At 39.5% G+C, this 13414-nt stretch overlaps 1 protein-coding gene across 1 annotated transcript in view; it reads right to left on the bottom strand.

Moving 5' to 3' along the window:
- CACHD1 (cache domain containing 1) overlaps positions 1-13414 on the bottom strand; it is a 178338-nt gene that overhangs the window by 15136 nt on the left and 149788 nt on the right. The window contains exons 16-20 of the mRNA XM_061633316.1: positions 12352-12462; positions 4883-5005; positions 2489-2588; positions 2258-2374; positions 548-708 (exon numbers count right to left, since the gene is read on the bottom strand). Of these exons, the coding sequence (XP_061489300.1) occupies positions 548-708; positions 2258-2374; positions 2489-2588; positions 4883-5005; positions 12352-12462 (612 nt within the window). The remainder of the gene's footprint in view (positions 1-547; positions 709-2257; positions 2375-2488; positions 2589-4882; positions 5006-12351; positions 12463-13414) is intronic.

Raw genomic sequence — 13414 nt, 5'->3', positions numbered from 1 at the left:
AACTCTGCTTCGTACAAAAGGCAAATCCTTTTGTTCTGTATTGCTAAAAGACCTCTGATGTGATGGGCCAGTGGCTATCTGACCAGCAGGCTTGCCTCCTCCTTTCTAGCCACCTCCTTTCATTCTGCAGCTGGGAATACAGCTTCACAGTGAGCAAGACCAGGTGTAGCTTTCTGTGGTCAAGCAGGTGCAGCAGTACAGATGCCATCACTTCTTATAGACACTGTTTGAGGGAATAGCAGCAATAGCTGCTGCTGTGGAGGAAAGAGGGAGACTCTACTATGCACCAGTGACCAGGTAACTATGGATGTTTTCACCAGTGTTTCAACAGATTCCCCCAAACATGGGGCACTTAGATATAAGGTACATGGCAAATGACAAGCATACAAAGGTTTTACATAAACAACATTTAATATATGCCTATGCATTTAATACTTTGTTCCTTCAGTGACTGTAAAAAGAATGCACATTATCTGAAGCTGTGAAATGTCTCCATTTTAAATAAGTACAATGCGATCATCGTACTTCGCTTCAAAATTTCTCTTACCTGTGACAGTTCAGACATAGCCTATCTACCATACTGCATGCACAGAAGGCAAGCGAGTCACATGTTTCATTTACTATTCCAACAAAGGCATTGGTTCCTGGTATTCTTGTCAGCCTGTATTTAGAACAGTGGCTGCCATGCACAAGATTTGTCAGATCACCCTGGGGGAGAAAAAATACACATCAGACGTATGGCAGGGAACATGTTTCCAGGTGAAGCAAAGTGTTCCTTGTACCACAAATGTTTTTGAAACAAACACCAAAAAACCCTCACACTGCAATTAAACTTACAATGTCCCTCTATTTAAGCTTTGTAGTTCTCATTACCAGCAAAGAAAAAAATCCACCAATTTACATGTCACAAAGGACTAGAGGGGAATGTTAAGGGATGCACTTCCCCTAGATTTCCTTACTCACCAATATTGTACCAGTTAGTAAAGCATCTCTACCCTGAATGCTGGGGGTGACATCCTTGACCTCTTACAGAAAGGTTAAACAGGAAATGGAAACAGAACCCACATTATCCAAATATTTTTCTGGATATTGTATTGTTAAGTGTTTTTTTAAAACCTTAAGTTGATTTTTTTTTTAGTGAACTAAGTTTATATATCAACCTTTTCCCAGATATTATAAATGGCTTAAATAAAAAAAAAATCTCTGTTCAGCACCAAATGTGTCATCAGAATCCACCAAGCATCTCCCAATTAGTTCATATTCATTTTAATCATTTTTAAAAGGGTTATTATAAGCAAAACCAAATAATGCAGGGAGGCTAGTTACTACTGGACCTGGTGAGGCAATCAAAGGGGACCACCAGAGGCAGGACCAATTTGTTCTGGTTTTCTCCCTATCCTCCTCCCTTGCAAAGATACTGTGGGCACTCGAACAATGCAGTAAGCACAATTACTTTGTATCTCACTCTTCCTTGAGTTTCAACTCCGCCCCCACCCTCTGGAGAAAAGGGTGAAAAGTGGGACCTGCTTGCCATAGTGATGTTTGTGATTGACTGTGCTGTCCATAGCTCTCACTGGCCAGCAAAGAGTATGGACAAAAAAGACTCTGAATTATAGGAAAATTATTAATATAACTGGTTGTGGGAGGGGGACACACCTTCTGGGCTACAACTTTGGATTTGGGGATACAGAAAAAGTACTAGTAGGGTTCTGCTCCATCTTTCCCTGATGACTATCTTCCTTTGGTTTTTGTTGTTGTTGTTGTTTTGTTTGCATTTTAAGTTTATTTGAAATGTTGATGTGAAGCTATTGGAACATTTAAATCAAATTCTGAAATAATCCCTTTGATTTTCCAATTAACATTTTATAGATGTTTCTTAATGTCTGCCTCTGTGTTCTCTCTCCCCCCATTTTCAGATTTCCTTTCCCTACTGTTATCATACAGATTTTAACATGCAAAATGTTTGAGCTTTTTTATCCCCCATCCCAAAAACTATGTGAGACAAATTATTACACTTCCCATTTTGTAGATAGTGAGCTGTGGCTGAGATACAATGGCCTGCCTAAGTTCCTCCTTAACAGTCCATGGCAGTCAAGATATTTGAATGTGTCTCCTCAACCTATATCCTCAGAATGGATTGGTCTGTATTACATATAATATTTCAAACAGTCTATCTATGGTATTTTACTATATTAATGTGTCCAGCTGTAAGAAAAAGAACAGCCAAACAAAAACAAACACCCCCTCCCCCACATACCGTTAGGCTGGTATTAAATTTATAAAACCTCTGGACTGTTCTGTCACTGAAACTGTTACAAAGGTTTTTCTTCACAAAGTTTGGATGGTTGAGAATGTCATTTGCCACCAGAGGTTCCTACAAACAAAAGGTGACAATTTTGACATTTATTTTATTTCACAAAATATCAGCAGCACATTTATGCTGTTAGCACTTACATCTATAAATAAAAGTACAATTACTTAGCCAAACCTTGTGTGTAATGTGTTGTTGTTCTACTGGAGCATGGCCTTTGGGATCAATAAGAGTAGGGTGGGCCACAAGATATCCTCTGTCCTCCATAACAAAGCACCTGCTCAACAGGGTAAAATAAAATGAAACCTAGGTCAGAACACCTGTACAAGTACACTGGGTAGGCTGTGTGTTGTGTTCAATTCTGCACAAACAGCTGTGGAGAAAAATATAAATCACAAAATTTAGTGCTAGATGCATCCTGTACAGCTCCATTTCTTTACTGAAGCAGAGTTTGTGGCTGAAAAGCTTAAAAATATGCAGTGCAATGTATGTGGCAGAAGAGTTAGGAAAATCTCTGAAGCCATTGGCAGTTCAGCTGGTTTTCAAATGTGGATTGAGGGCCCACATAGCTAACTAGCACAAGCAAAATAAACACAAATGAGCTTAATATGCGTAATATGTACAGGTCACAGAATTCTACTTTGTAGTGGAATTTGGATTGTTATGGTACAGAGTTTTAACTTTTCAAGACCAAAATGCACACAGCTCTACTTGCTGAAAATTTTAGGGACTAATTTGCATTTTTGGGGCTGCTTATTTATTCATTTGCCATACCTACAACTTCAACATCTCACAACTTTGGGGTGCAAGATCTGCATGTCAGACTCACACCTAACCTTTTAGGTCAGAGGTGGGGAACCTCTGGCCCATGGGCCAAACATGGCCCACTTGGGGTTCAAATTTGACTCATGAAGCTGTTTTCCCAAAACCACACTCACCTGCCCTGCACCTGATATTGTATGTGACATCACCTACCCCTGCACAATTGGAAGTCTTAAAGTGCACTCCCAACTGGCCAGGGAAAGCAGGCGTCAGTTCTACCATCCAACACCTAATGGATGATATAGCTGAAGCATACTGCACAGGGAACTCACTTGCTCAGCCAATGTCTGCAGAAAGCAGGTAAAGCTGAAGCCTCAAGAGCTCTTTGCAAGCTTTGTAGTCCCAACTTCAGGACTTAAAGCACCTAACATTATTGGCCCACAAGGCTAGATCTGATAAGGATCTGGCCCATGGAGCCAAAAAGGTTCCCCAACCCATTTTAGATATTATATATAAACACTGAGATTGGGTGTACACATGATATGCACCCAATTATACACTTAACACATGGAGGAAAAGTAATATTTAAAGGAGTTCTCTTCAGTTTCCATGACTGCAGCTCTTTGGCTGATTTATTCATGTAAGCTGCCCAAAAGCTTTTTGAATCCTGTCCTTTCAATTACAGAAATACAGCCAAGGAACTTTAGGGTGAAAGCCCACCAGTAGATTTGGGGGGAAAGTCCAGTGGGTACAATCCTCCAAGCAATTATCAGGAGTGGGCCAGAGGCAGCAGGTCTGGAGAGAGTCAGGAGTCAGGAACTGGGAGTCATGACCTGAGGACAATCAGGATTCAAAGGCAACCAGGGAGCAGAGTTGCAGAACAACTCAGGAGTCAAAACCAAAAAGTAATTAGGATTGGAGGGCAAACCTGAAGGCAGGGCTGGAGAACAAGCCAAGATATGAATGAGCTTTCTATGTGCGCATACAGACCCTTTGTGCATGGGACCCAGGAAATCTTCCATTAACAATAATTTCCTGTTTCATCCAAAACAACAAACTATGGTTAAAAGCTTCAGAACAAGACAGGATATTAAGCTATGGTTTGGATTAATATTTTTGCTTGATATGAAGCAATTAACAAATAGTTCCCCGGAATGGATGAAGCAGGAAACGACAACTGACTGAAGTCTTCCTGGCTGGCTTGCTGGCTCACATGAAGAGGGCAACAAAGGACATATGCATGTGCCCAAATGGCTCGTTTCTATCTCAGGTAATTAAGCAGATACAATAGTCTAAAAGCAGCCTGTATCTGTCTCTTGTTGGAAAGCTGCTGTGTGTAAAGGGTTATTTTAATCTAAATCTAAAACATCTTAATCTAAAATAACCTGCCAAAAATCAAATAGTGGGAGAGTTACATCTTGACATAAGAAGCTGCCAAACCCCAAAAAATCTTCAGTTAAATAGTTTCCTGTTTTTTCAGAACTTGGAGACTATGGTCAACAAACCAACAATATTAAACCACAATCTGAAGATGGTTTAAAATCATATATTAGATAACATTGTTAGTGATTTATAAAAGTGTTTGCCACTGCAAACCTGTTAATCTCTATCCTGCTTCTACAGATTATAAATGTTACTTTTTGGCAATTCAACAGTTACAATCTTCATAAATTCAATATAGTTTTGCTTCTAGGTTCTAAAGTTCTGCACAGATTTGACAATGGTAATGAATTTAGATTACAATGCGTTTTTTTTTTTTTTTAAATCTATGGAACAGAATTTTAAAAGATGCAACTAACACAGGTTTACCTTATTTTATCGCCCCCATCTTGGTTACAAACTGGTAGCAGATCCATTAGAACCTTGTAGAAATACCTCAGAGTAAAATCGATGCCCATCACAGCAACAGAATGGCCTGAAGACATTTGTGAACTACAATGATAAAGAAGTGTGGCCAGGTCTTGAGAGACATGTTATCAAGAAAATATCCAAAACATTTTATATTTTATAGTGATCAAAAGAAGTGTCAAGTGAAATACAAACTATATATTTTGATCAGTGAGGTTATCAGCCTGCTCTGTGACCTCATAAATTACAAACTATGAACCTTGGCCTCTCACCAGATCATAGAAGCAAGTGTTTGTATCTGTAATAATCTCAAATTATTCCCCCTCAGAGTCTTAGACGAATTCCAATTGGCTAGGTGAAAGACTTAACAGAAAAAGCAACTAATGTACTATCTTAGCTTAACACACATGTGCTGGTAAACTTTTTTATTCTATGCAGTATTATAAGATTCAATAATAACTTACATATCAGGGTGGGGAAGGAATACATTTATGACCGATGTGACTAAAGTTTCTTTGTTTTTGCCCCTTTCCTTCCAATTATGTAAGAAAGCATTACCATATATGAGAAAGCCATGAGGAACTTGAAAATTTTCTTGAAAATTGTGGATTAGAATCTCTTTGGTTCATATCTGATCAAAGCTCTTTTTATGACCTAGGCAAATTAAAATTTTGCACCTCCCATCTCTTCTACCTTAGCATGTGCTAAACAGCATAACAGCAACATACATGACCAGAAGTTAAGCATGGTACTATTTTTATTGTGAATTTCAGGATCTTAACAAACATAATGTTGTGTTCCATATACACTAATCCAGACTAAAATTCCTGGGCACCATCACTAACATAAATCAGGTCCCCCCCATCACCTATAAATATATATTTAAAAAGTGGATAAAATGCAAGTAAAGTATAAAAGTTAGTTGAGATGTATTTTAATGGGACTTTCCAGAAGATTCTGATTGCAAAATCATATTAATTTATATGTTCACAAAAACTTGTGCTCTTGCTGGACAGACAGTTAGGAAATACAGCCAGGTGCAATTAACTTAAATGAAATTTTCTAGCAAGAGGGGGCCATACCTAAAAGTTAAAGAGGAACCATAATTTCGATTCCTTATGGCAACTAAGTGCAGAGGGGAAGGCAGTAACACTTAAATTTCACTGTAATTTGACCTGTATTTTTTGGCAGTATACTAGGAACTGGAGTATTCTGCTTTTCAGCATTTTTTGTATCTCTTTGTATTTTCTCCTAATGAAAATACAGCAAACCCATTGTGTTAAAGTAGCAAGGACACATAACAACCAGTCATTTTTTAATATTATTGCTGGTTTTCATTAAAATAAAGCAGTGCTAGATCAATTTTTTAAAATCCTGAACTGTAAACAAACAAAAAATAAAACAAATCCCTTGGCTTATCAGAGCCTGCAGGTCCCCTGAAGCATTACAGCAGTTGCAGAAATACTTCTGCCTTCAGTGGGTAGAAGCTGTTTAAAGGATCAGATTCCTTTCAGCTTCTGGGGAACTCCATGGCCTTCAGACCTTCTGCTGATTAAAATTCTTCACAGCTTTTCACTTATTCTTCCATCATGAGAAAGGGAATATGAATTCCCTGTAAAGATGCTAAAATTCCAAGAAGCTGAAAGGTCATTTTTTTCTATTGGAGTTTTCTTCTAATTCCCATTTGAAAGCCTATAAAAGGTATAAAATGAATATGGACACAGCACGCACTCACCCCAATCTAGGTCAGTAAACTTGGATTTAAGCCTAAAATCAGTTTACACTAAAGTGTTCTAACTTAACTAGTTTATGGATAAATTGTATCTTCTGAAAAGATTGTCTTGTGAAACCTGTATTATTATTCTTTCTTGTAGGAAAACTGTAGAAAGAGTAAGTGCTGGATACAATAGTTACTTCACATGTTTTTATTGTTAAAAATCTTTGAAATCAGTCTCTTTAGAGCAAAACAACCATTTCAGAAAGTATCATTTTTCCACAAACCAGTTTTGCTGGAACATTTGCATTTAAGCAGATTTCATGTTACAGTGTAAACTTGGTGAAATACCATGCCCCAAATGATCTGGCCCTAACCTACCTGAATGAAACCAAGTGGTCTTTGTAATTGAGAATAAAGCCACATATAAAAATTAATATGGAGAGAAGCAGCCTGTCAACAAACACCTGTCCCAAAGGGACCACTCCATCTATGACCTCTTGATCTTTGTGTTAAGCAGAAACCTGTATGAAGCACGCTGAGAATATGAAATTTATATCCACAGGGATTTATTACTGAACAGATTGCATATACATTTTCGTTTCTTCGTCCTCTATGGTGACACAGATTTCTGCCTGTTAAGGCACAGTCAGCATCTTTTTCGACCAGGCAGGCATGTCATGCCATGCTAACTGTGTTGCTATTCATTCCTGCCCCCTTTTAAAAACAGGCTACAGGCACACTTCAGCACGGGTGCAGGATGGAACAAGTTTCACCTAACTTCAGCTATACCCACTGTCCATGTGACAAGTCTGTAATATTATTATTACATTTCTAACCCACCTTTTCTCCAAAAACTTAGGGTGGTGTACATGGTTTCTCATTCCCATTTTATCTTCGTAACAACTCTGTGAGCTTAAAACTTTTAATGTTTGTTGCAGTCTGCACTTTTTGTGAGATATTTACTTCTCTTCTGACCTCACTATTTACAACCTTGTCCAAAAACCTATGTGCATATATACCTGGTAACTGAGGATAATAACTCAAGCATCTGATGAAGTGGTCTCTAAGCCACAAAGGTTTATGCAATAATAAATGAGTTATTTCTTAAGGTGCTGTAAGACTCTTCGTTTTTTATCCCATGATGTAGGATGAGAGGCGGTGAATGGTCCAAGGTGACCCAGGCAGTTAAGCCAGGATCATCCTCGTTTGAGACTCTAGAGCAGCCTTTCCCAACCAGTGAGCCTCCAGATGTTGTTGGACCACAACTCCCATCAGCCTCAGCCAGCATTGCCAATGGTCAGGAAAGATGGGAATTGTGGTCCAACAACATCTGGAGGCACACTGGTTGGGAAAGGCTGCTCTAGAGAGTCAGTGTGGCATTGTGGTTAGATATCCACTTCTATGTGATAACACTGGGGGGAAATAGGACTCCAATTCTAGCCCAGGATCAAGTTGTCCTCTTAGTGGTCTGAGAAGGAAAGTACCAACTGGGCCACCAACCAGCAACATGTTGCACAAATCCTCTACCTCCACAGCAGAAATGCATACATAATCACATTAGTGTTTAAAGCCCTAAACCACTTAGGTCCCAAATATGTGAAAGACCGCCTCTGTCCCTACAGACTTGAGATCAGCAGAGAGGGCCCTTTTGGTAGTTTTGCCACCTCAGCAGTTCAAGTGGTGGTGGTCCATGAGAGGGCATTCTCTGTGGTAGCCCCTAAGTTGTGGAACTGTCTCCCCACAGAGGTGTGTCTGACAACTTCTCTGTACATTTTTGGCAAATGCTGAAGATGCACCTCTTTACCCCGGCCTCTGACGTATATTCCTTAGATGTATATTCTTAGGACCCACCCTATTTTTTGTGATGTTGTGATTCTAGGTTGTTTTAAAACTGTTTTTTAAATTATGAATTTTAATTCTGTTGTAACCCACCCTGGGACATTTCGGTGAAGGGCAGGTAATACATTGTAACAATAACAATAATGACCATAAACTACAAGTGAGAAACACTGTGCAAAAAATTAAAAAATAAATAAAAATTCAGTAAAATAAATCCCTGCTTGTGTGGACATACCCTAGGTTAATTCAGTGTATCTTTTAGCATTCCACTTCTTATATTACCTGCTGTCAATCTGACTATAAGCCCTCTCATTCTCCTCATCCAATGTGCCAATTATTCTCTTTTCCGATGTTAACCCCCTCCTCCAACTATGAGGAGGTTTTTCTTTTTAATGGAATCTGGAAATTCTTACATTACCAGAAAAAAATCTCTAAGCCAAGTAAAATAAAATACTCGAGGACAGTATGTGTTAGCTGGGCACAGTCATGATAATTTAAACTGGAGAGAGAGCGCATGGATGCTTGGTATGTGTTGTGTGTATGTGTTAAAGCTTAAAAGATGCAGAAGGAGCAAGAGCTGCTGTGAATAAATGATAATATCTTACCCATACAAGGAGGTCTGCTGATACCCCTATTTTACTCTACAGCTCAAGACTACGTATTGTTGCCTTAGCAACTGACACATCAAAGGGCCATAAAACACAGCCTTTGAGAACCTATACTGGCATATTCTCACAACAATATTTAGAAGGGGAAAACATCTTTCTCCCTTTCCTCTGATATCAGGTAACATTTTTCCACCTGTACTATTCTGCTGCAAGTGTGTGTGTGTGTTTGTGTATACATAGGAATTAAATATAGAGAGGCATTAATGACATTCTTAACAACACGCTTGTAGCTAGGTCAGATGTTCACAACAAGCCTTAAACAGGCAAAATTAAATGCTCTCTTTGAAGGTTCTGGTTCAAGCTTCTAGTTGGTATTACCACCACATTAGAGGCCACATGAGTGGTGTGGAAAGTTCCCACACAAGCTCTCACCTTTCATGGGGGCTATTTGTGCTAGTATAGGAAGTGATGATAATTATAACAATTCTATTTATATCCTACCCAGCGAGATCAGGGAGGCATACATGGACCTCACAGTAACACTATGAGGTAGGTTAGGCAGGGAGAAAGAGAGACCCAAGATTGCCCAGTGAACGTAACATAAGAACATAAGAAGAGTCCTGATGGATCAGACTTTGACAGCTTTATCCTACATAAGTTTGTCTAATCTCCTTTTAAAGCCATCCAAGTTCATGGCCATCACTACATCTTGTGGAAGCAATTTCCACAGTTAAACTATGCACTGTGTGAAGAAATATTATCTTTTGTCTGTCCTGAATCTTGCAACATTCTTCATTGGATGTCCCTGGGTTCTAAAATTAATTTTATATGAGACAGGAGGGGAAACGTCTCCCTATTCACTTTTTCCAAACCATTCACAGCCTTATATATCTCCATCATGTCCATCCTTACTCTCCCTTTTTCTAAACTAAAAAGGCCCAAATGTTACAGCCTTTTCCCATAGCCCCATGATAATTTTCATTGCCCTTATCTAAACCTTTTCCATCTCTTCTTGTTGTTATGTGCCTCCAAGTCGATTACAACTTATGGCGACCCTATGAATCAGCAACCTCCAAGAGCAGCTGTCATGAGCCACCCTGTTCAGATCTTGTAAGGTCAGCTCTGTGGCTTCCTTTATAGAATCAATCCATCTCTTGTTTGGCCTTCCTCTTTTTCTACTCCCTGCTGTGCTTCCCAGCATTATTGGCTTTTCTAGTGAATCATGTCTTCTCATTATGCGTCCAAAGCATGATAACCTCCGTTTCATCATCTTAGCTTCTAGTTGACAGTTCTGGTTTAATTTGTTCTAACACCCAATTATTGGACTTTTTCGCAGTCCATGGTATGCGCAAACTCTCCTCCAACACCACATATCAAATGAGTTGATTTTTCTCTTATCCACTTTTTTCACTGTCCAACTTTCACATCCATACATAGAGATCGGAAATACCATGGTCTGAATGATCCTGACTTTAGTGTTCAGTGATACATCTTTGCATATGAGGACCTTTTCTAGTTCTCTCATAGCTGCCCTCCCCAGTCCTAGCCTTCTTCTGATTTCTTGACTATTGTCTCCATTTTGGTTAATGATTGTGCCAAGGTATTGATAATCCTTGACAAGTTCAATGTCCTCACTGTCAACTGTAAAGTTACATAAATCTTCTGTTGTCATTACTTTAGTCTTTTGGGCGTTCAGCTGTAGTCCTGCTTTTGTGCTTTCCTCTTTAACTTTTATCAGCATTCGTTTCAAATCATTACTGGTTTCTGCTAGTAGTATGGTATCGTCTACATATCTTAAATTACTGATATTTCTCCCTCCAATTTCCACAACTCTTTCATCTTGGTCCAATCCCGCTTTCCGTGTGATATGTTCTGCATATAAATTAAACATCCATCTCTACAGAACTCTTTCTTTGAGGTAAGGTGACCAGAACTGTGCACATTATTTCAAGTGTGGTTGCACCATAGATTTGTATAATGGCATTATATTTGCAGTTTTATTTTTAACCCCTTTCCTAATAATCCCAAACATGGAATTTGCTATTTTCTCAGCTGCTGCATACTGAGTCAGAATCTTCATAAAGCTATTCAATACTACCCAAAGGTCTTGTTCATGGTCAATCATCACCAGTTCAGACCTATTAGCATACTAGGGGGGGCTCTGCCTTCCGGCTCACCCCGCTCGCCAACCCCACCCCAACTTCCCCTGCCAATCCCAATCCCCTTGCCAACCATCTTGCCCTGCCTGTTCCTCCACTGCCACCCCAGATGAACAGCACCCCAGATGAACAGCACCCCAGATGAACAGTGCCCAGCGCACTGGCTAGGTCACAGCATGGCTAGGTCGCAGCCTGGCTTCCCACCCCCTGCCCAGGCTGCCACTGCCCCCCACCACTGCCTCCCCTGGGAAGGAAAGGGTTACTCCTTTCCTTTTTCCATCATCTGCTGGGTTGGATAGCAGGCTTCCCACCCCCCACCCCCAGGAAATCTTCCTAAAGAATACAGCTGAGGAGAGAGACTGCTGCATGTGTGTGTGTCTACGGGTTGTATTCAATGCTAGTCCTATTCAGAAGAGATCCAGTGGAGTTAATAGACAAGACAAACTTAAGTTCATTAATTTCAGTAGGTCTACTGAGAGTAAGACTTAAGTGAATAACTTATATGGATGGGTGCCTACCTGTGTCTTGGCCACGCCCACAACTGACATGCAACCCCTGAAGGGATGGTCAAGGGGAAATATGGTCCTCAGGCCAAAAAAGGTTCCCTAACTTTGCTCTGTCCCATTATTTTAGGATGACATTTGTTGTGCCCCTCAATCTCTGCATTTGAGAAACAACAATCCAGCTTTCTCAGAAGAGGTCAGAGTCTGTTCATACTTTTCTGAGTGAAGCTGAACATTAACTCAGCATTCAAAAGTCAGTCACCTGCAGGTGTATGTAGTAGAATATGAACACAAAAAATAAAATAGCTCAATAAAAGTAAAATTAGAAGAACATACCACATTGACATCTAGCTTCCACTATCTCTTCAATTAACAGCTAGCTTCACTTTCTCTTACACTATATAAACTTGGCTAAACAAAACTCTTAACAGCCTATGGTTTTAGATGCCATCAAAATACCCCTCTGTATTGTTTAGTTCACTGGAACTAAAACTTGTATATTTAGCTTCTCCTTCCAGAATTAGAATCTGAGGTTTTTATATAAAATATTGGCCAATTTCAGTTGTAGATCAAGACAGTTAGTCACAACCAAAAACAAATTTACCTTGAAGAATGAACTGTATGACTGATGGTAACCACATATCCAGCTCCTCCAACATCTAAGTAGGGCCCAGTGAAAGTAATTAATCCCGGATTTGCCACAGCATGGAGGTACCTAACAGAAGGAAAAAGAAGCAATTTGAATGTAATGACATAGTTTTATATGGCAAAAATGAATGGGCTGTATCCAACACTGCAGCCCTGCTGGCACAATGGACATCTGCATGCGCAATTGAACTTTCTTTTCCGACTCCTCCGGCCCCGTGTGCCCTCAAAATCAGCTCCAGAGGGTTGGGGGATCCTCCACAGCAGATTTTTAATGGCATGCTGGGGAGGGTGGAGGAGAGGAAACGGAAGTCCTGTTGCAGAATTGGATACAACCCAGCATTGCAAAATATTTGCAAAACCTTAGGAACACTATTTACCTGCACAAGCAAACCATGTGCAAAGTGAATTTAGCTCGTGTATTAAGAATGTTGATTATATTTTATAACTATAGGATAAACATCCCAGAAATAAAGTAAATGTATGTTTTCATTTCAGAGATTTGCACCTAAATCAACTGCTGCACTCAAAAGATACAAGTTATTTACTGTTTAAATAAACCTTTCTGTGATATATCTTGCTGCAGGGAAAGCTCTTTAGGCCCTGCTCCTCAGTTTTGAAATATACTGTAGGACTATTTAATTTAATTAAAACAGGGTTACTAGAGCAAGCTTAAGACAGATGATTGTTGGTGATGGGGGAGAGTGCAAATATTTGAGTTATGGAAGAGAAGGATAGCTGAGAAATGGTTATCTTAATTCTCCTGTACTTTGGTCACTCAGCAGATTAAAAAAAGAGGAAGATGTCTGCCAACAGACTTGACAGAAGTGACTGACAGTGTGAGTAGCTTCAGGGGGAAACCCTGAATTCGGTATATAAAGTAGTTTCTGGCTTGATTTGCAACCCCCACCTGGCTGGTTTATTTCAACAGAGTATATGGAATGCAACACGTTTAGGAGTTTCCTTATGTTTATCTCATTTACTGTATACAAAACATTTTCTTAAATCATGTTTGTTCATAA

This window comes from Rhineura floridana, chromosome 6 (assembly GCF_030035675.1).
Source record: "Rhineura floridana isolate rRhiFlo1 chromosome 6, rRhiFlo1.hap2, whole genome shotgun sequence".
Classification (NCBI taxonomy): domain Eukaryota; kingdom Metazoa; phylum Chordata; class Lepidosauria; order Squamata; family Rhineuridae; genus Rhineura; species Rhineura floridana.
Note: the sequence above shows the minus strand (reverse complement) of the source record. Positions and strands in the feature narration are given on the sequence as shown.